Raw genomic sequence first — 22,757 nt, 5'->3', positions numbered from 1 at the left:
TTATTTGTATACCGCCCTTCTGAAAATCAAGGCGGTGAACAACAGCTAATAACAATACAATTAGGCAAAAACCATACAAAATGTATTAAAACAGTTCAATAAAAATAATAAAATTATCATGCCGGCACTACATGCTGACGCGGGGAGGGGGGGGAGAATTACTGTCAGGGGTGGCTTGTTCGAATGATGGGTTTTTTGCCCCTTCCTGAATTGGGCTAGGGAGGTGGCTGAGCGGAGCTCACGGGGAGCGCATTCCAGAGGTTTGGGACTAGTCCATTGCTTCAACAGTGTAGCACTAGCCCTTTCCACTTTCAGCGAAGAAAGGGGATTCCCTGAGCAGGAGTCCCATGTGCTGTGAGTGACAGATTTACAAAGGAAATGCTTCTAAGCAATAAACACACGCTCTGACTATAGACATGTTATCTTTCAGAAATTTTGGACAGCACAGGATTATTTCAAGATCCCAAATGTTTTCAGTCATCATCTTTTACCTAGTTTGTACAAGGTTTGTACTTGGTTTCCATGGCTGAGCAGGGATTTGAACCTTGGTCTACAAGTCATAGCTAAGTGCTTAAACTGCTACATCATGCTGGCTCTCACATCATGCTGGCTGTCCATTTTGTTGTAGAGCTATGGCCACTCATTATGTATAAACAAAATGGAAATCATCTACATACAGACAATAGATACCAAGCCATAGCTGACTGACTTGTTCTGCACTGGATGAGATTCAACTTACTCCACACAATTCATCAGGTCCATTGCCTTCTGTACAAAAGTACATCTGACAAACGTATTTTGATACAGTAACTTCTTATATGACAATAGTTTTCCATACCTTTCTGGCTCTGATGGCCAGGTGTGGGCAGTTCTTGCCAACACGGACCAGTGGTTCACATTTCTATATGCATTTTGAGTATGCATTTTAAGCCATTTGTTTCAAACAGACACATCAGTCACAACCACAATTTAGTCCATTAAAATTTATGGCAACTTGATCTTTATCTTTCTGATCAATAGCTAAGAATTGGTTCAAACTTCAAAGACAGCAAGAATGTTGAAAGATAGGCCAAGGAAGATGTGCCTACTACTTTTTGAATTTTAAGTTACTTCAGTCCTGTTTCTTAAACCAAGGACTAAAAACTCTTTACAAGAGAATGAAAGAAGGAAAAAGAAGGGGGAAAGCATTTTAAAAACTGATAATGCAACTGCAGTTATCAGTGCATACTGTGATTATTAACAAGGTGGAAAATATAAAACACCACAGAACATATAAAATGAAAAGAGGCATTCTGCAATTAGAATGCACATTAATGCTTTAGTGACAGATTTTTTTTTGCATCAGCATGGTACTGGACAACATAACTCTTGAGGTCCCCCTTGAACTCTATGATAAAAATAAAATAATAAATAAAAAGATGAAATTTTCCAATATGTTATAATTACAAAATGTATGCTATAATGAGTTTCAGACACATGAGAATTCTAAGAAGATACACTACAGCCCACTGATTTAACTTTGCTGGTAAAACAGCTGCTCAAATTTTTGATTTTAACTATGACAAAATAAAGCTAAACTGCTAGTATATCAGCTATTATGAAAAATCAACCTGTTTTCCTTCTTTAAAGCAAGTTTTAATAGAACTGGTGACAAGGTGATTAATGAATGTAGGAGAAAGGTACTGAAGGTGTTGCTTTATATAATAGGGAAACATAAATTCTTGACTTCTCTACAGAATCATATGGGTGACAATATCAGGCCCAAAACGTAATTAGAAGGGATATACAATTGTCCCCTATCCCCACATCAAAATGGAGATGAAGAATAAAATCAAAGTGGTATCTAAAGGAAATAATGTTGAATTAATTTAACTGTCCTCACATTCACCGGATAAATCCATGTTTGGGTCATAAAAAGAGGTAAAATTTCTAGATATATTAAATAATTATATTCTAAAACAGGGAACTGACCAGAGGGAAACAAGCCTGGACTTAACTCCTAAGAGGTACTGTCTGAGACCGAGTACAGAATGTGAGTGTTATTTAATGGGTTGGAAACACAATTATATCAGTGCTGTCAAATATAATTTATATGTATGTGAGCAGGAAACTCCAATACAGAGAAACCCAATTTAAAGTGACAAAACAGGTAAAAAAGAAAACTGAAAGGAAAGTTAAAAGGATCAAATGTCTCCATGCTGCTTGGGGTCTGCTTTAATACCATTTTAATAGAGGCCCTGCTGGAATACGTACCACAGGTTAGGAAGGGGAGTCCAAGGGGTCACCAATATGGCTTAATGCAGTGTGAAAGAATCTAGTGGAGATACATTTACTTACAGCAACTGGATTTTCTACCAAATGAAATGAGCTTACAAGAACACAAGCTTGACAGAAGGAAACACAAGAAGAAAATAAGGGATAAAGAAAAAAGGAAAGAGGATATTGATAATCGCATCAAAATCACCAAGATATATCTTCAGATATATCATGATCAAGAAGTCAAACAGTTTGATTGGTGGGTGACAACAAAATTAAGAGAGTTTTACAGGAAGATAAGGAGACTGCAGAATCTCTGAACAAATTATTTCCATCTGTCTCCACTGATGAAGAAACAGGGAAATGCCTGTGCCTGAACATATGTTTCCTAGGAACCAAAGCAAGCAATGAGAACAGGTTCTAGACCTAACTAACGAATTATAAAGGAAAAACAATAACAACACCATTTGTTATCAGAGTAGACATTTGGCTTCTTTAACATGAATTTAAAAACACAAAATTGAAATTGCTGATCTTCTAATTAAAATATATAGCACATTCTTAAGAAGCACCTTGTACCAATGGATTGGAAAGCTGTTGACACAACACCAATTTTTTAGGGATCCAGGGGAGATTCAAGAAATATACTAGGAAGCTCAATTTCTGTTCAGATAGACTAGCAAAATTATCAAGCTTATAGAAGTTGAAGTGCTACTGAAAGAGACTGAGCATGACTTTTGCAACCGCAAGTCCTGTTTCACTAGCCTTTGAAGAGTTATTTGGAAGCATTCATAAATACATGGATAAAAATGAGCCATTACAATTTGTTTACTTGGATTTCAAAAAGCTTTTGATCAAATCCTAAACCAAAGATTCCTGAGTAAACTTGGGAGTCATGAAATAAGAGGAGAAGCTCTCTTCTGAACTGAAAACTAGTAAAAGAAGAGGAAGCATGGAGCAGGAATAAATGGTCAGTTCTAACAAAGGAGGGGTGAACAGTGGAATTCATTGCCACAAAATGTAGTTATAGCTGCCAACTTAGATGGCTTTAAAAGGGAACTGGATACATCAATTGTATACTAGTCATATATACTAACCATCATTATTAGTAGCTATGGATAAACTTTTTCTTTGTGCACATATCAAACTCTTATTTCACATCACCTTCTAGTTGACATCACCATGTTTTGTATCAACAAATTTCATAATGAATTATGCAATGCACAAAGTACTTTTTAATTTCCTGCTAAACAATGTCACTGAATCCTGAGTTTTAGTTTGAGATGAAGAAAAATTCATCTCAATTTGCTTTCTATCCTACAGTGATACAAACCATTATCCCCCCCTTCTCTTTTTTTTCCTTAGGCCCATAGTAACAGAGATGAATCAAAGTGGCTTTGGCGCGGTTTCCGGACTCTTAGGACGCATGCATCATTTAAACAGCATACCTCTAAAGTGACTCAAAGCAGCTTTATTTTGACCTGTCTGTATGGGCCCAAAGAGTACCATCAGACTAAGTATCTGTTCCTGCAGGGGAACTGCAACTCCATTAAGAATGTAACTTCTGCAGAATCACAGGCAGTGCACTGACACATCAAAAGTACATGTACAGAAACCATACATACACTTGTAAATGTAGGAATTGTTTTTGATTATGCCTCACCTTGCCAATGTTCTTTTGTTGTTTTAGACAACAAAAAGAAAATAGAACTTTTAGACTGCTATCCCTCTTAATAAATATTTTGTGTATACACTATTATGTACACACAATACAGGTTGTCTGTACTCATTACACAGGCTGAGTACCCCTTATCAAGAATTCCAAAATCTGAAATACTCCAAAATCAAAAATCAACTGCATGTCCCCCATGAGGGGGGAGCTGAGATAGTGGCACCTTTGCATTCTGATGGTTCAATGTAAACAAACTTTGATGCACAAAATTTTAAAAAAATATTATGCATAAAATTACCTTCAGGCTATATTTATAATGTGTATACAAAACATAAACGAATTTCATGTTCACATTTCGGTCCCATCTCCAAGATACCTCATTATGTATATGCAAATATTCCAAAATAAAAAAATGAAATGCAAAACACTTCTGTCCCAAGCATTTTGGATTAGGGAGACTCAACCCGTATCATTTAATTGTGTAAAACTACTACTACAGTAGGGACACAGTGTTAAAGTGTTTTAATATGTTAAAGGAATCCCAGACTGCTCTTTAAACTTTGGCCAAGAAGCTGCAGAAACTAGTAGGAAAACTGAGTCAAAGTTACTTTCAGGTCCAGTTCCCTCAGGTATAAAAGGAAATTCATACTAATTTACATGGTGTAAACATTATTGGCTATTGGAATGTATCTTCCAGTTCCAAAATATATATCAGGAAGCAGATGTTAGTACCATATCCTCAACATTTTTACTAAAATCAAGCTGCATGCTTCTGTGCATCTTATGCACACATTATAAACATAGATTCACACTTTATAAACATAGCCTGAAGGTAATTTTATACATAATATTTTTTTTATAATTTTGTGAATGAAACAAAGTTTGTGTACGTTGAACCATCAGCAAGCAAAGGCGCCACTATCTCAGCCACCCATATGGTCAATTTTGGACTTTGGTGGATTGACTATGTTAATGGTTGATGATTTAAAAATACTATAACCTTTCAGAGCCTACATGGAAAATTTGGAAAATGGTTTACAAGTATACTCTCCTCAGCGCTCTCCATAACGAAACACATTTGAGAACCTTTTTTCTTTGGACATGACATGTCACTTTCCAATCGCAAAAATAGGCAAGGTGTTAACTGGTTTTGCACAGACATCTTATTCTGCTATTTTATTCTCAGCACTAATTCTAATTCTTTAAAAACATAAATATTTGTATAGTCACTCAACTGACAAAGCTGTATCATTTCAAAATATACTATGATAAACTAAATGGTTAGATCTGTAACCTATTATGTAAAGTTGGTCTTGGAACGGAGTTGGAAAGAAAACCAATAAGGCAACAAGTACAAGATTTTAGTTCAAGCATAAGATATTCTAATTATAATTATGCCTACTTTACTTTAAGAACTGTCTGCTGATAAACTATATTGCTATATATATATATAAACTCTATATGCATACAAATAGTATACAGGACTATATATTAATTCTCTGTGTGCATGTGTTGTGTGTTTTCAAGCTGTTTCTGACTTATGGAGAGTGTCAGGTGAACCTATCATGGGGTTTTCTTGGCAAAATTTGTTCAGATCAGGTTTGCCATTGCCCTCCTCTAAGACTGACAGAGTTGACTTGCTCAGGGTCACCCATTGGGTTTTATGGCTAAGCTAGGAATCAAACCCTAAGCTCCTGAGTTGTAGTCCAACACTCAAACCTCTATGCCATGCTGGCTCTGTACTAAATTCAAAAATCACAACTCTTGTCCTCATTATGGTTTTAGTTTAGCATATATCCATTAAGAGGAGATGGGATGCCTATCAGTTTCAACAAAATCATACAACCCTGTTATAGAAGTAAAGAAAAGTATAAACCTATGTATTTAAAATACATGAATCTTGTTCATGGAACATTACTTATTAAATTTTCTGTCTTTTTTCCTTTCTTTGCATATGGGCTAGGATATATCACTCATCCTCCACCTCTCAAAAACAGCCAAACTGAAGTCATCTACTTTCTTTCAATTAGTACTGAAAGCTGGTGTACGTGTCTTAAATAATCCATTAAAATTCACTCTTGATACTTCTTTTACTCCATTAATTAAATAAAACTTTGCCTGAGGTATATACTCTCATCTCATTCAATTACTATTTCGTACTTTTATAAACTGCATAAAAATGTTATTTTCCTGGTTAAACAGAACTTTGTAAGTTTGCTTGAAACTTCAAAATGAATATTTCAAAATTATATAGGCTAGTGCTTGTTGTCATGATAGAAAACTCCCAACAAGTAACACAGAGATGTGTAAATTTTGTCTCCCCACACCACTGCTTTATCAGTCATTAACATTGACAGTCATTAACACTACAGAATAAGAATAAGATAGAAGGCCTACATTCAAATCCCCACTCAGCTCCACAAAGTCCATAGGGATATATGATGGGCCTGTCTGCCTGTCCCTTCCTCAAATTCCTTATTAAGTTACTACCTTTCAGAATTGTTGTGACGAAAATGAAGGGACAGAAGGACCCACGTACACTGCAGAACCATGTACACTGCGCATTGATTTTTCCATAGCAATGACAGGCTAAAAAAGTAGTACTACCAAATTTTTTCATGAGTCCCAGTGACCTTAGCCATTTATTCCGGAAAGTTACTCAGATATTCTTTCAATTCTGACATGCTACTGGGCAGGTTTCCTTGGAATTGAAATTCTTTGAAATCATCTGTCTCAATTGTGCTTCCTGAAAACAAGTGCATACAACAAAGCAAGAATGACATGTATATATTTGTCACAACTTTGACAACATGCACAGCTGTATCACCTTTCTATACATTAACCCTTAGATGACATCCAGAAGTAGCTAATAAACGGATTCATCCCTTTCCAATGACTGCTACACTGCTCGTTCAAATGGCCAGGTTTGCACCACCATTTTCCAATTTAATTATCTCTGCAAACCTTCTGCCTCTCATACATGTAAACATAAAAACTAAGAAGTCCTCTATTTATTAAAGGCTCCCATTTTGTTTGAATGAGGAAACTATGGTTTACAGCTTTGGAACAAGTTGAGATTTGAAGTTGGTTGCCCTGAAATCTCTAAGCAGCGTTTCCTGGTTCGGATGAAATGGAACTGTAGTACTGGCTTGTTAACTCACACACGCAAAAGGAAGAGCAAATGAGCTGTATGTGACTCCAAAAGGTTTGTTCATATCCCAGCTTATCAAACTGAGAGATCCAAACACAGCCATTTAAACCAAATTTACACAATTGACAGCTACCATGTCTCAAAAAGCATAACATAAAGACAAAACGCTGGTCTAAAATACTCCTAAATACTTTGTCAAAATGTTAACTGTAAGCAATCATTTTCTGAGTAGCCATAAAACTGTCTCTAACTAAACAAACAAAACAACTTTAGTACAATTGAGGAGAGTTGGTTCTTTGTTTCTTTCAAGCTGTCAATATGTCATCAATGATTGATTTAGACATAACATGGAAAGATAAAGTAAGAAAATGTGCATCAGCTAACCACTTTACAGTGTTCTTTGGTAACCTACATAAACCCAACTCTCCAGTACCCCTGCTGTACATTTACCTTCCTTGTAATATTAGAATCCAAGATCCTTCTACGAAACTCAGTAGTGGAAGTCTTAGAGGAGACCAGATGCAGGACATAGGGCATAGTTAGATTACAGAATGCGTGACCACAAAATATAGATACAACTGTTGAACTGGATGGCTTTAAAGAGAGAAATGAACTAATTAATGGAAGATAAGGTTATTAATGGCTAATAGTCATGATGGTTATAAACTACCGCCAGTGTCAGAGGAAGCATGCCTCTGACTATTAGCTGCTGAGGGCAAATTTGAGAGAGGGGTAGTGCCCACACATGTCTGGTTGACCACTGTCAGAAATATAATGCTGGACTGGATAGGCTGTGGTCTGACACATCAGAGTTCTTCTTGCATTATTAAGGACCCTTTCACACTATACAACTACTGTATAGTGTTATGATTCCACTTTAACTGCCATGATTCCATTCTATGGAATCCTGGGATTTGTAGTTTAGGAAAGGGCATTTAGAATTCACAGCTAGAGAGCTCAAGTACCTCACCAGACTATAAATCCTGGGATTCCATAGGACATAGCCATGTCAGTTGAAGTGGAATCACAAAGCTATAATTCTGTAATGTGACAGGCCCCATTATCTGTTCCTTTATTCCTACAAAGCAAGGCAAACAAACAGTTGATATCCCTGCTTAGAGTTCTGCTCAAAAGCAGTCATGACATCCACTAAACACTCTGAGCCTTCAAAAATCAGAGAGCTAAGCCTGTAGGCAAGATTTGGGTCAGTGCATGAACACATCACGACACCAACCTCCTTGTATTGTATTGTATTGATGTTTAATTTTTCCCACCAAACTAAGCAATATTTTGATACATTACAGTCTTTTGACATGCTGGTTTAGGTTTTTAAACAAGTGTACAATAATGGTTTCAGAAAGACACAGGTCGTACCACACACTTCCTCTGTAGCCATACATTTAACTGTTGTTGTTGTGTGCCTTCATTTTTTCCTGATTTATGGTAACCCTAAGGCGAACCTACAATGGGGTTTTCTTAACATCTGTTCAGAGTGGACTTGCCTTTGTCCTCCTCTGGACTGAAAGAGTGCAACTTGCTCAAGATCACCCAGTGGGTTTCTATGGCTGAATGGAGGCTGTCCTATAAAACAGGACATCTTTGCACACCAGACCCACCTTCTCTACAGAGTCGCATTGCTTCTCGGTTTTTCCCATATTCCTTGAAGCTTTCTTCCAAGGCTGCTCCTGTGTAAATATGACAACAGATAGAAGAAAGGCTTTAGTTTCTTCAGTTCTTACAGAGTTGTGGCTACATAACAGAAAAAGCCATCATTTTTTGTTTTTCAAATCTAAAACATTCAGTGCAATAACAAATATAAAACAGACCTGCCTGAAAAGTCTACAACACAGACCCTCTCCCCTATCTCACATAAACAAAGGAGCATGAATTCATTTGAGAGACAAAACCAATTTAAAGTAAAAAGACAAGCTATGAAAGTTTTTTGTTTGCATTTCAAATGCACATACTTACTGTAACAAGCCCACATGATAAATCAAATGATTGCTTAGGATACACATACAGGAAGGTATGCCTTTTCCATACCAACCTGCCCAATCCTAAGATAGCTAGAGGTTCTTCTATATACACCCATGCCAGGATAAGTTTATTATCCTGTCACAAGGGGAAGAGCCTCTCTGTGCCAGTGCCCCCTGTAAAGGTCCCTCCCCAGAGAGCAGCTGAAACTGATGCTATTAAACTAATTTTTTTCTCTGGAAATTTTAAAGTTGGTCAATGATTTTAGTATCTTTTAAAACTGTTCTTGCTTGCTTTCTAAATATGGCTGTTATCTTTTTTAGGCTAATTCATTTTATTCATTACCTTGTACACTGCCCCAATATCTTCTAGTATACAAACAATGTTAATAAATTAATTAACGAACATGCCATGATCCTAAATGATATGAACATGCAATTCAATATGTACGTGTCTTTCTCTCTCTCTCACACATACACATACCTGTGTGTATTAGTATCCTGGAATACTTTTCACAGCCAGTGAATCCTTCAAATATCATGTGTGTCATGAGAATGAATGGCAGAAACATACCAGTGAATGTAAATTGGCCTCATTCGGACATTATGCTAAACAATGATTTGGCACAATGTAGAAGAGGCTTAGCCTCTTCCCTGACACAATATGTTTGTGCCTTTCCAGCACCCATGCAGCTAAGGAGTAAGAGTTTGGAAGCTTCTTCTTTAAATTATCCACAGCTTCCTGGCTAGCATTACAAACTACTGTATAGCTGGTTTAAGCAAAGCAGCATTAGAAAAGTTGCTTTTTTAAAATTAACTACAGTTAATATTAATAGCAATACATTATTCCCATAATACAATAAACAATGAAAGCAGGCATAAGAGACAGGCAGAAAACATGGCACAAAGACCTACTCAAGGTGTACTAAACTGGTAATGAGGCCTGCCAGATGTTGTTTAATTGCAAGACTCAGCAGCCTTATCTAGCACAGTCACTGGTGAGAAACATGGGCAGCAGCATCTCAGCATCTGGAGGCCTACAGGATTTTTCACCATGGACAGCATGGCATGGACATACAGCCACAGTAATGTTAAAAACAGCAACCATATCTACAAACAAGTTGCATTAAACCCTTTTGGGACCACCATGAATGGGTTCTTTTGCTTGATAAGACTTTTTTTTTTGAAGGTGGAGAGACTAGATGCTTTCACACACCTGCAAACAAAAAATGCCAAATTGAATGTATCTCTGACAGAAACCACACCTGGAAATGTGCAACTACTCTCTTGGTCACGTGGGTCAATGAGGTACCAGACCGAATTGAGATGTGCATTAGAAAGCAAGGAAAACACATACCTAGGCCTAAGAAACAGGAAACGCCCTGCAAATCTACACTGTAAACACAACACAGTTTGATACGACTTTAAGTGCTATAACTCCATCCCATGGAATCCTGGGATTTGTAGTTTTACAAGGTCTTTTAGCCTTCTCTGCCCAAGAGTACTGGTGACTCACCAAATTACAATCCCAGGATCCTGTAGGATGGAGCTGTAGTCAGTTAAAGTGGTCTCAAACTGCATAGTTTCTATAGATAAATGGTGTTCTCAAGGGGTACCATTCAACTCAGGCAGGAGAGGGACCCACAGTTAGCCCTCACACCCCTTGGGGGCCTGGCCAATTATCAGGATCCCTCATGTTTCTCTCTCTTACTGTATATTTCCTTTGCTTAGAATAAAACTTTTAAAGGGCTCTGCCTCTCTCTTACACTTGGTTTTCACCATGTCTTCACTTGGCCCAATTCTTCCCTAGGCTGCCAAGTGAAATCCCAGCTGCCTTCCCCAGCAGGGTCCCAATGTCTGGCTCAAATGAAATAATAAGTTAAAAATTAGGTGGTGGTGGTGGCCTCAAGTTCTTTAGATAAATGGTGGCCTCAAGGGGTCCCAGGGGAAGAGGAGGACCACTAGAGAACCCCTTGGAGGGGGATCTGGTCACGACCTCTTCCCCCCATCTGTCCTATACCTCCTTTACTCTGAATAAAGCTTCTCTTTAAGGGACCCTTGCATTCCTTTTTCACTGTGTCTTGATTTGGCCCAGTTCTTTCCTAGGCTGGCAAGTGAAAGACCAGTAGTGTTCCCCAGCAGGGTCCCAATGTGTGGCTCAGGTGGGCTAACAAGTCAGCCATCACAGAGTGGGGGTGGCAGCAAAGTCTTTAGACACAAGATAGTCTCAATGGATCCCAGGAGAAGAACCCCTTGGAGGAGGCCATGACCTCCCCCCCCCATATCTCCTTTACTCAGAATAAGGCTTTTCTTCAAGGGACCCTGCCTCTCTCTTGTGCTCCTTTTCCATCAGTTCACAGCCCATAGAGTTGAAAGAGACCTCAAGTGAAATCCCAGTAGCATTCCTTGTGTGACTCAGGTGGGATCATGTTAGTCATCATAGGAGGGTGGGGGTGGCAGCAAAGTCTTTAGATGGCCTGAAGGGGTCCCAGGAGAAGAAGGGAACCCACAGAGAACCTCTTGGAGGAGGGTCTGGCTATGACCTCTTCCCCCCATCTCTCTCCTATACCTCCTTTACTGAGAATAAAGCTTCTCTTTAAGGCACCCTGCCACTCTGTTGCACTTCTGGCCTTCTGGTCCCAGTCCCTGCCATACAGGGAGACACAATCGAAGCACCCCAAAACAGATCTTCTCTGGGCTGGCAAGAGAAACCCTGTGCGGCTCAGATGGGATAATAAGTTAGTGATCTTAGGAGGTTGGTGGCATCAAGTCCTTTAGATAAGAGGTGGTCTCAAGGGGTCCCAGGAGAAGAGGGGGAGGTCCCACAGAGAACCCTTGGAGGAGGATCCAGCCATGGCCTCTTCCCCCCTCTCTTTCCTCAGAATAAAGTTTCTCTTTAAGGGACCCTGCCTGTCTCTTGCGCCCCTTTCCCATCAGTCCCTAGAACCACTGAGTTGGGAGAGACCCCAAGTGAAATACCAGGAGCATTTCACAGCAGGGCCCCAATGCCTGGCTCAGGTGGGCTGGCAAGGTAATCGTCGTGGGAGGGGATGATGGTGGTGGTGGCGGCGGCATCAAGTTCTTTGGACAAGAGGTGGCTTCAAGGGGTCCCAGGAGAAGAACCCCTTGGAGGAGGAGGAGGAAGAGGAAGGGGTGGGTTGCCCAGGACCCTTCCTCCCGCTCTGTCCCCTTCCCTCCCCCTTTCAATCCCTGAAAGAGGAGTGCCTCCTCTCACCGTCGTTGCCGTGAAGTTTGGCCGCGTCCACCCAGTGGCTCCAGGGCTGCCCCAGCATGGCCTCCGGGCTGGGCAGGCACCGCCGCTCCCCAGCACCACCAGCACCAGCGGCAGCAGCAGCCGCCGCCGCCGCCATTGAGGCGCTGTTGGGAGGGGGGGTGGCGGCACTGCTGCTGCTGCTGGTGGCGGCGGCGGCGGCCGGGCTGACGGTGGCAATGGAGAGCGTCGTGGTGGTGCTGGCGCTGGAGCAGAGGCCGCTCTCTGGCCCTCCTCCTCCTCCTCCTCCTGGCCGGGGCCGCCTCTGCTGCTGCTGCTGCTGCTGGTGTTGCTGCTGCTGCTGCTGCCTGCTCGCCGCCGCCGCCGCCGCTCTGCGTTGCTCCCCTCTGACGTCACCCGCGGCCCGCGCCGACATTCTTTCCGCCGCCGCCGCCGCCGCCGCTACAATGCAAGCAGAAAAGTCATCTTTTAAGGTGGCTTCTTAAGGAGGCTCCCGGAGGAGAACCCACTTCCAAACACAAACATACCAAAGTAAAGGGCCTGCGTCCGTAGCGAGAAAATAGCCCTCTTTGGAAGAGCCTTTGACTCTTTGCTATGGAATTCTGGGAGTCCGGGCCCCACAACAAACTCCAACTCCCAGAATTCCATAGCAAAGAGTCAAAGGCGCTGCCAAAGAGGGCTATTTCTCGTCTCCTATTCACCTCAACAGGACGGAGGGTCATCAGGAAGCCTCCCCGCTCCAGGCTCCATCTCAGCTGCTGCTCCTCTCTGCCTTCCTTCCTTCCGTCCTTCCTCCCTTTCCTGCCACTTGGCCCAGCCCCCGAAAGTTGGGAGAAAGGAAGTCGGGTTATTTTCGGGAGTCCCTCGGAAGGTTCTTAAAGGGGAAGGAGGACGGAGGAATCAGAAGGGGAAGAGATACGCACAGGAGGGGAAAGCAGGGACAGTGCTCAAAGAGATACATATAGAGATAGCCGCCGTGTTAGTCTGTGGAGAGGTCTTGGAGCACCTCTGAGACTCACTGAAAGAGAAAGACAGACGTTGGCAGCAAGGGCACTCCTAGACTTCAGCCTACTTCCACAGATGCATTTAGGGTTGGGAAGAGATCCTAAACTCTAAAGGCAAATAACTCTGAAGCCTAGGAAAGCTCAGGCTGCCAATGTCTTTCTTGCAGTTAGTCTCAAAGGTGCTGCAGTCGCTTCTCGGCCTTTTGGCGAAGGTCAAGTGTGTGTAAAGGCGCCACAAGACCTCTCATCCGCTTCATCCAAAGTGCTGTATTCCCTGCCATTAGCTACGGGTGCGAGAGCTGGGCAGTGAAGGAAGCTGCCATGCAGGGCTCCTCTGCCACTGTAATGGGTTACACAGGAGTAGGGTTTGGGGAGCAGTTCTCAAGCCAGAAGGAAGTGCTGTCTTCCTTCCTTCCTCCCAGACGGATTTAGGGCAAAGGCCAGTCCTCCCTGGCACCCATGGCTTCCCACTTAGGGCGACCCCAAGGCATCATGGTTTTCTGCTTTGAAAAGGTCTGCCATTGCCTTCCCCTGAGGCTGAGAGAGTGTGACTTGCCAAGGCCTGAGCCGGGATTGGAAACCCTGCTCTCCAGCATCCGAGTCCAGCACTCAAAGCATGTGCCTTGTCTCTTTAGAATGTAAGCCTCTCTCCCTGGACGACCTTAAGAGGAGGCCCCGCCCTCCCTCCTTCCCACCTTAAGAGTTTTCGCGTCAAGCCACCGAGGCTGCAGAGAGGAAGCCAGCAGGAAACGGGCCCGGCTCCTCCTCCTCCTCCGCGGACACCTTCCTTTCACAAATGTCACCCGCCGGCTTTGGCCTTAAAAGGGGCTCATTGAATATTCAAATCGCCCCTTCCCGTCCGCCAATCGGATGCCGGCAAGCGGCGGCTGGGCGGGGCAAGGAAGGACCACCCAGCCCCTGCGAACGCTGGGTTTTGCATCTGTCAAAATCATGAATGGAGGCCGAGATTGACACATTGACTGTGCAAAGGCAACACGCCCCCAGCTCCATGCTATGCGTGGTTTACTCAGGGCGAAACCCCTTCCCTCCTCCGGAAAAGGTTTGAAACTTCAGGAAGAGAACAACCAGTGGGAGTCTGTCCGCTTAACCCTTTCATGGTCCCAAACACACTGCACTGCAGAAATAACCCAGCTTGAGACCGCTTCAACTGCCTTGGCTCAGTGAGTGCTAGGGAACCCTGGGAACTGTAGTTTATTGTGGCACCAGAGCTGTCTCTGACAGAGAAGGCTAAAATGGCTTACAAAACTACAGTTCCCAGAATTCCCTAGCATCACTCAGTGGGCTTCTGCCTTTTAAAAAAACCCTCTTTATTTCATAAAACTAATAATAAAACACAGGCAACGCCTCTGAAAGGGACTACGGTACAGATAATGCTCTTTTATATCAGTGGCACACAAACTGTGCCCTGTGAGAGATTTTGGACTTCAGCTCCCAGAAGCCTCAGCCATGTTGGCCAACAGCCTGGGATCCTGGGAGCTGAAGTCCAAAAGCCCTTATAAAGAGCACAGTTTGGGGAGCACCCGTTTATATATTTATCAGTTCAGGGCATAAGGAATCTTTGTAAAATGTATTTAATATGATATTAAATATGATATTATTATATAATTATATTATATTAAATATTATATATAACCAATATTATTATATTTGTTTTTTCTTTGATATTGGTGGAGGGTTGGGGACTATGTATCTGATGATTTGTTGTGCAGGTATTGTATTTCCTTTTATTGTAACCCACCTTCAGCCGTGAAACCTACTGGGTGACCTGGGCAAGTTACATGCCCTCAGCCTCAGGGGAAGGCAGTGGCAATCCTACCCTGATCAAATCTTGCCAAGAAAACCCAATGATAGGTTCGTCTTAGGGTCACCATAAGTTGGAAACAATGTGAAGTCACACAACAACAACAACAACAACAATGTTCTAAGATCTAATAACCCTAAATGAATTGAGGCTTCAATATCTGAAGGAGCCCTCTCCCTATATATGCCTGCCGAAGGTCAAGACCTATTCAAGAAGCCTTCCTTTGCGTTCCATGAGTCAAGGCAATATGGTTCGGGAGGATATGGCCCTCTTGGTTGTGGCACCCCAGATATGGAATATCCTTTCCTTAGCTGGCACCAATGTTTATGTCATTCTGGTGTCCAGTGAACACATGGTTGTTTACTAAACCTTTTGGGGCCTAATTGGTTTCATATAAAACCATTCATGTACATGACTTCAAACTGTTTTAAACTATTTTAGCAGTTTTAATCTGTCTAATTTTAATGTATTAATTTGTGTAATATATTTTGGTCCAATTTAAATTCATTTTTATTGTTTACATTATTTTAACTTGGTCCTGTATATTTTATTACACACAACTTTGAGATTTTTAGTAGATCTTCAGTAGATATTTCAATAAATAAAATAAGAACAAAACAAATATATACCTGTTGTACTCAGGTGGTTGAGTGACTTTTGGAAGCTAACAGGTTCACATGTACATAGGACAGTAGTCTGGATATATTAAGGGGATTCCCTAACTTGGTATAAATGTAAAAGCCTATAAATCAAAGTTAAGGAAACATCCCACCACCAGCACATTAAATGTGGATGCTGCGGATTATTTTGAGTCAATAAAAAGGAAAAACAAAAACAGAAAATTGGGAGGGGATTTGGAATGGAAATGTCCTTACATTTTACTATATCTTAGAGGCCTGGCATGTCTGGCGCACTGAATCTGAATCTGGAGCACTGAATCAGAGCATTCCTCTGAAGCAGATAAGAAAGTCTGGGGGAGGGGAATGGAAAAATTTGGAGGGGGGAATAAAACCTTGTTTGTTCCAGAAACTTTTTTTTCAGAAAAATGGAAATTTTGATTATGAAATATTTTCCTTTAGAATGATAAATAAGTAAAGATGTTAATATATTTATTATCCCCACATGATTTCTAAAAGTGACCGTACATAACAGGTCAGATAACTTCTACATAAAACAAAGTACAGCCATGCTTAATCCAGACAAGACAGATGTGCTCCCAAGTGAACTAAAAGGCAGACCAGGGAGTAGCTGGATGGGGTTACACTCCCCCTGAAATCTCAGGCTCTCACCTCTCTCCTGGACTCCTCTCTGAGCCTGGATGTCCAGGTCTCAGCAGTGGTCAGGAGTGCATTTGCACAGTTTAAACTAGTATGCCAGCTGTGCCCTTTCCTTGAGATGTCAGATCTGGCTACAGTGACACATGCCTGGATTACAATCCCGTTTGGACCACAGTGGGATCTCAGTATCCGCGAACTTGTGGTTCCATGGATGGCAAGCCCGCGCTCTCTCAATGATGGCATGTGCATGCAACCATGCCATCACTGAGGACACGGAACTGAAGCCCTCCCTCCCTCCCACTCCGAGGCTTCTGCCCTGGGCTTGGCTTTGGGGGCGAAGACTGGAGCTCTGCTGGCCAGGGAGGATTGGAGCCGGAGCCAGGGCTTGGGTCTCAGAGCCTGGAGGTTCCTTCCTGGGTGTCGGGCCTGGGGAGCGGGGGCTCTGAGACCGATGCCAGCTCTGGCTACCTCTGGCCGAAGGGGTTTCAACCTCCACCACTGAAGCCAAGCCTGGAGCAGAAGCCTCGGAGGGGGAAGAGGGAGGGAAGGCTTCAGTTGCATTGTCCCCAATGCTGGCGCAGCTATGTGGCTGCCCCACCATTGGGGTCAGTGGGACTTGAGCATCCACAGATGTAGGTATCTGTGGGGAGGTCAGGAACGGATCCTCTACGGATACCGAGGGTCGACTGTACCCTACAAGGGGCTACCTTTGGAAACTGTTAGGAAACTTCAGCAGGTCCAAAATGTTGTGGCCAGAATGCTGACCGGTGTCAGTTATAGGGAGCATAGAACTCCCTTGCCGAAACAGCTTCACTGGCTATTGGGTTTGTTTCTGGGCACAATTCAAAGTGTTGGTCATGACATATAAAGCCCTATACTGCTTAGGTCCAGACTATTTGAGAAACTATGGCACAGGACAGACTGTCCAAAAAGGATGGTCTCCTGGTGCCTAGCTTTGGTCCATGGGGAAGCCGCAGCCTCCAGACCATGGGACTTCCCCGCGGACCAAAAAGAATCCGCAAAAAGTGGGTTCTTCTTGTGGTGCGATTATGATGCCGCAATGCGCCAATGGCACACTTGTGACATCATAATGGTGCTGCGACATGCAAACATTAGACGTCTGTCATGTAATGATGGCGGTGCCCATCTGTACAGGGTGCTGCCATTTTGACGCCCTCGTCACGTGTGAGGGGCGAGGGGCGTCTAGAAGCATTGCCCCTCGCACGTGACGAGGGCTTCCTATTGCACCTGTCTGGACCGGGCCTACATCTACCCATACAAACATGCTAGAGCCCTAAAATCATCAGGAGAAGGCTTTCTGTCAGTCCTACCACCATCATAGGCTGGCTTGGTGAAGACACAAGAGAAAGCCCTCTTAGTGGCTGCTTCCACCCTTTGGAATTCCTTTTGCAGGAAGCTAGGCTGACCCCCTCCCTGCTTTCCTTTTCTGGCCAGCAAATGGTGTTTTGTTTAAGCAGGTTTTATAATGTAATTGGACCAGGGAGGCTTTTTTATTGGGATCTGTGTTTTACTTTTATCTTCTGTATGTTTTAAAATAATTTTATATTGGTTTAATTGTGATTAATTTAAATGTTTTTAAAACTGTATTGGAGGATTTTAATTGATCTCCTGTGAACCAGTCTGGGTCTCATTCTGGGAGAAAAGCAGCATACAAAATAAATAAATAAAACCATTCAAACCGGTAGTCTATAGATCAATGTCTGTGCATGAGCTCTCCAGTACCAACTCAAGTGAACTTCAAGGAAAGAAACAGTTCTAGACAATGGCCATAAATGTGACACTGGCCTCTGGCACATTAGAAAAGAAAATGCCAGTGCCCCCATATTAGTTACTAAAAACTATTGGTTGAAGTACTGTACCGTATAAAATCATTGTTACTTCCTAGTCCTGGTTTCCTTTTTATACTTCTTATTTAAATGAATGCTTTAAATCTGTTTGCCACTATGGAGCATTAGAGGAGACAAAATAATTTTCTTTTTTATACCAATGTTGAAGGTTTCTTCTGTTCCTACTCTTTTATTTCTTGAGTCTCATACACTGCAAATATAGATTAATTTCTATTCATGGGCTCATTACAGGTCACAACTTTGTACTCCATTTGTAATTATTTTCTGAATAAATTCAATTTTTAACATACAAAGCATGATAATTTTATAACAAATCAAGCTATAGATAATGTATTTTATGTTCTAAAAGTAGCAAACTAACTTTTAATCTGTAAAGGTATTAATACTGCATTTTTTCATTCCTCCAAAAGTTACTTTTTCCCCCCATGACTTCAATACTTCTGAAATTTTTTATCTCTACTCTTTACAGAAGTGGAGGAATTTTGTTGCATTTTTGGGAAAATTGATACACAAATATATTTTTAAATGTTTTAAGTGTATAGACTAAACACACACCCCCCCCCACCCACACACTTTCTGATTCCTAAAAATATTCATCTTATGTTTACAGACATATTTAAGTGCCATTTGAAATATCTTGGTTGCTCTAATTTAGGACATATAAAACAATCTAAGTAACAAAATCAAAGCCGTATTCTTAACCAAGATCTAGTCTATTCAGTGCTTCCAAAAGTCTAATTACCATTTAAGATGAATTATGATATATAGATGCACACACAGAGAAAGTCTTATCAATGCTAAGAAAGGAAACTGAAAATATTACATATTATAATGTTCAGAAAAGAAACTGAAAATATTACATAAAACATGGTATTTCGAAACAATAGCTCAATATATCCCAGAATCCAGAAAGACTAGAACGTTTTTGTTCCTGTTTTTCCCCAATTGTATTTTGGAAATGCATACATGTTTTAATTATGCCAGAATATTTTCTGTCAGCTCCTAGTACAATCAGAGACATTTTATATCAGCTCCTCAAATCAGTTTATTTTAACCAAGTATAAAATCAGAAAGAATAGGAACAAAATCTGGGAGTTTTCAATCAGTCTGGATCCACCCTTTACACACAGCACAAGCAAACTTTACAAGAGCAACTTTCAAGGCAAGCTTATCATAAGAATGAGGAAGAGGGAAGATGTTGGGGTGGGGGATAATGCAGAGCAGTTGAGGACAGGAGATCTTAGGGATGTCTCATCCACAGGATAGCCATAAGTCGAAGCTGACTTGAAGGTAGTTAACAAAATAACAACAAAGTTGCACGTAGCACATAGTCTCGCCTGTGTCTAGTAAGCTGGCCTGCTCCCTTCATGAGCGGTATAGGCCATTTTGTAGCTGCCACTACAGTCAGCTACTGTACGAGGGGAGGAAATCTTATTTTTCATCTCAGCAGCAACATTTTGTGGGCTGACACTTCTATATTTATATACTTCTATATTAGCATTAGCAATAGTATGCTATATCTGTGCAGTCTTAATGTGTTCTAATTTAGTAATAGTTAGATAAGAAAGCTGAGATAGCATATCTGGTTTTTTATCTTGTCATCTCCGGATGAATCTATACCATGCTGTCTACAAATATTTTAGCAAACAGTTGCACTGTGTGTTCAGAGAGATTAATCCCACAATCCTTGGCGAAACTGCAGGAGGTGTTATGTACATCTACCAGATTACAATGTGATTAACAGGTAACCCTAAAAACACTGTTCCTAGCACAGGGATACCACTTGTGTCTGCAGTAATATACAGAAGGCCCTTGGTATCTGCTGGGCTTCGGTTCCAGGACACACACACAAATATCAAAGTCCGTGGATGCTCAAGTACCATTAAGTACAATGGATAATAAAACGTTGTCACTTATATAAAATGACAAAATTGAGGTTTGCTTTTTGGAATGTATATTTTTTCAAAATATCTTCAAGACATGGATGCTTGAATCCATGGACAAAATGTCTATGGATATGGAGGACCAACTGTACTGTAAAATAGTTCCTGAAATCCCAAAAGGAGGGAAGAAAAAAACAGAAAAAACTAATTGCTAATTGCTACCCCACCTCTCTAATGAAAACACCATTTTAGATATGTTAATTTGGAATAAAGGCCACTAATTTCAGCGAGACTCACTTTTGTTTAAATATCTTTTAAAGAATGCAATAACATAATTTAATAATAAACTCAGAAATAAGTCCCACAAATTGAGTGGGATGTGCAGTTTAATTCTATCCATATTTACTAAGGAACAAGTATTCTGTTGGGCTTCCTATTAATAAGATGCACCACAATCAAAATATAATCTTTCCATATATCATCCTTTCAAAAAAAAAAAAAAACACATAAAAGGCTGTATTTAGCACCAATACTATTTTATCTACACGGGGGCGGGGGGGGGGGGGGTTCAGGAAACAACGCCTGGCCTGGCATGACTGTGAAGACATTCATTGCCAATATTTCTACTGGCAGCTGATAGGCTTGTTGTATGACACACCCCAAACGGTCTAGAAAAGACAGTTGGCAGAATCCCATGCTTATTTAATAACTATTGACAATGAGGGTCAAGGAGGTTAGGGAATATCTTATTATTGTTTATGTAACTGTTATATTGGTCTGCTGTTACCCACCTCGATCCTCAAAAGGGAGAGGAGGGATACAAATAAATATTTTATTATTTTTTATTATTATTATTACTTATACAAAACAAAGAATATGGAGCAAATAATTCTAAATACTACCAATGTGTTATAGATAGTAAAATATAACAGAACTCCATAGCCCCCCCCCCCCCTTTCCCCTATGTTCTATTTGACAATACCAAGCAATTCAGCCACAAGTTAGGAAAACACAGACGGAATACAGACTGCCCAAAAAGGGTGGTCTCCCGCCGCCCTGGTTTGCTCTGCAAGGGAGCCACAGTGGCCAAACCGCGCAGCTCCGTCGCGGAACAAAAAGAACCCGCAAAAAGCGGGTTCTTCTTGCGGCGACTTTGTGACACCACAATGCGCCAATGGCGCACTTGTGGCGTCACAAAGGTGCTAGGACGTGCGGACGTAGGCATCCGACATGTCAAAATGGCGGCGCCCATGTGTATAGGGTGCTGCCATTTTGATGCCCCTGTCACATGATAAGGATGAGGCCAATATGGACGGTGCGTCCTCGGCCAACCCCTAGCTCGTGATGGGGGCGCCGCAAAGGCCCATCTAAATTGGGCCACAGTGAATTTATTAGGTACTTTATAATAATGCTACACATTACAAGGACAAATTTAACTGAACCTGCATAAAAATCTTGTAAACAGCCCAGCAAAAAATAGAAATATACAGCCTATCCACCAAATTTGCTGTAAAATATCCCACCTCCATTAGTACTGTATGTTTTATGAAAGTGAATTGTATTTTATTAACCTTATTGTATTGATAATATGCTATTGTTTTTATTGAATGTACTTGATATGTTTTTATTGCTGGAATAATTTGTTTGTTGTAATCCCACCTTGATCCACAGGGAGAGGCACGAAATAGAAATAAAATTTATTATTATTATTATTATTATTATTATTATTAAATCAAAAGGATGATTTCCAGTTTTTAAAAGAAAAGCCCAGAAGGCTATCCTGAGGGCCTTAAAACCTTATAAACTGAATGAAGCGGGAATTGTTGTATTTGTCAAACAATAACAATACTTCACTTTCACTTGAGAATCTGTATTGTCTGAATATTTTAAATTTTTAACTGAAATATATTGAGAAATTTAAACTGTTATATTGCTCAGAGATCATGTTGTGCAGGACAACACTTGATTTAGAATGAGAGATTTAAAATATTTTAAATGATTCCATTAAGTCAGGGGTGAGCAACCTTTTTGAGCCGGGGCCGGGTGCTGTCCCCAGACAACTGGGGGGCCGAAGCCAAAAAATTAATAATTAAATATGTTTTTTAAAAAATAAATATATAAATAAACCAGGACAAATGTAGGACAAATTTTTCAAATGGAAGACACTTTTTAAAAAAATGGAGGACACGCGAAAAAATTTGCTGATTTAAAAAAAATGTTAATATAAAGCATGTTTCTCGAGGCTTCTATAGACATTGCCCCCCAAAGGCCCCGCGGGCAATCGGCGGCAGGACGGCTGGGGCCGGTCCCGCCAAGCCTTGCCTGCGGGCCGCATCCGGCCGCGGGCCAGCAGGTTCCCTACCCCTGCATTAGATGGATCAAATTAACAAAATACTATCAATAAAACAATTGGCTGAGTATTCCCACCACAGCACCACCTTTCTGAGGCTTTGGGACAGTGTGCTCCTGTTAGGCAAGAGGTTATGCTGACAGTAGCAGCACTGCTGGTAGGGTCCCCCATGTCAGCCATGCTGTTGCTGAGGAGCCAGACTAAATGTGTCAAACAGCTACTGAGCAACAGCAGGACTGGGCTGTGTGACACTGGTCCAGGATCTCTCA

The 22,757-nt window shown here is 41.3% G+C and overlaps 1 protein-coding gene across 6 annotated transcripts in view; it reads right to left on the bottom strand.

Annotated features, from left to right (window-relative positions):
- The window catches only part of ATXN7 (ataxin 7), a 146,886-nt gene that overhangs the window by 87,360 nt on the left and 36,769 nt on the right, over positions 1–22,757 (bottom strand). For 2 of the 6 annotated variants that reach the window (XM_042455861.1, XM_042455862.1), the window contains exons 3-4: positions 12,288–12,722; positions 8,696–8,764 (exon numbers count right to left, since the gene is read on the bottom strand). In XM_042455861.1, coding sequence (XP_042311795.1) covers positions 8,696–8,764; positions 12,288–12,699 — 481 coding nt within the window. In that variant the 5' untranslated portion in view covers positions 12,700–12,722. Of the gene's footprint in view, positions 1–8,695; positions 8,765–12,287; positions 12,726–12,985; positions 13,148–22,757 lie in introns of those variants that run through there. The other 4 variants (XM_042455866.1, XM_042455864.1, XM_042455863.1 and 1 more) reach the window with 4 other exon arrangements.

Source organism: Sceloporus undulatus, chromosome 2 (genome assembly GCF_019175285.1).
Source record: "Sceloporus undulatus isolate JIND9_A2432 ecotype Alabama chromosome 2, SceUnd_v1.1, whole genome shotgun sequence".
In the NCBI taxonomy this organism is placed as follows: domain Eukaryota; kingdom Metazoa; phylum Chordata; class Lepidosauria; order Squamata; family Phrynosomatidae; genus Sceloporus; species Sceloporus undulatus.
Note: the sequence above shows the minus strand (reverse complement) of the source record. Positions and strands in the feature narration are given on the sequence as shown.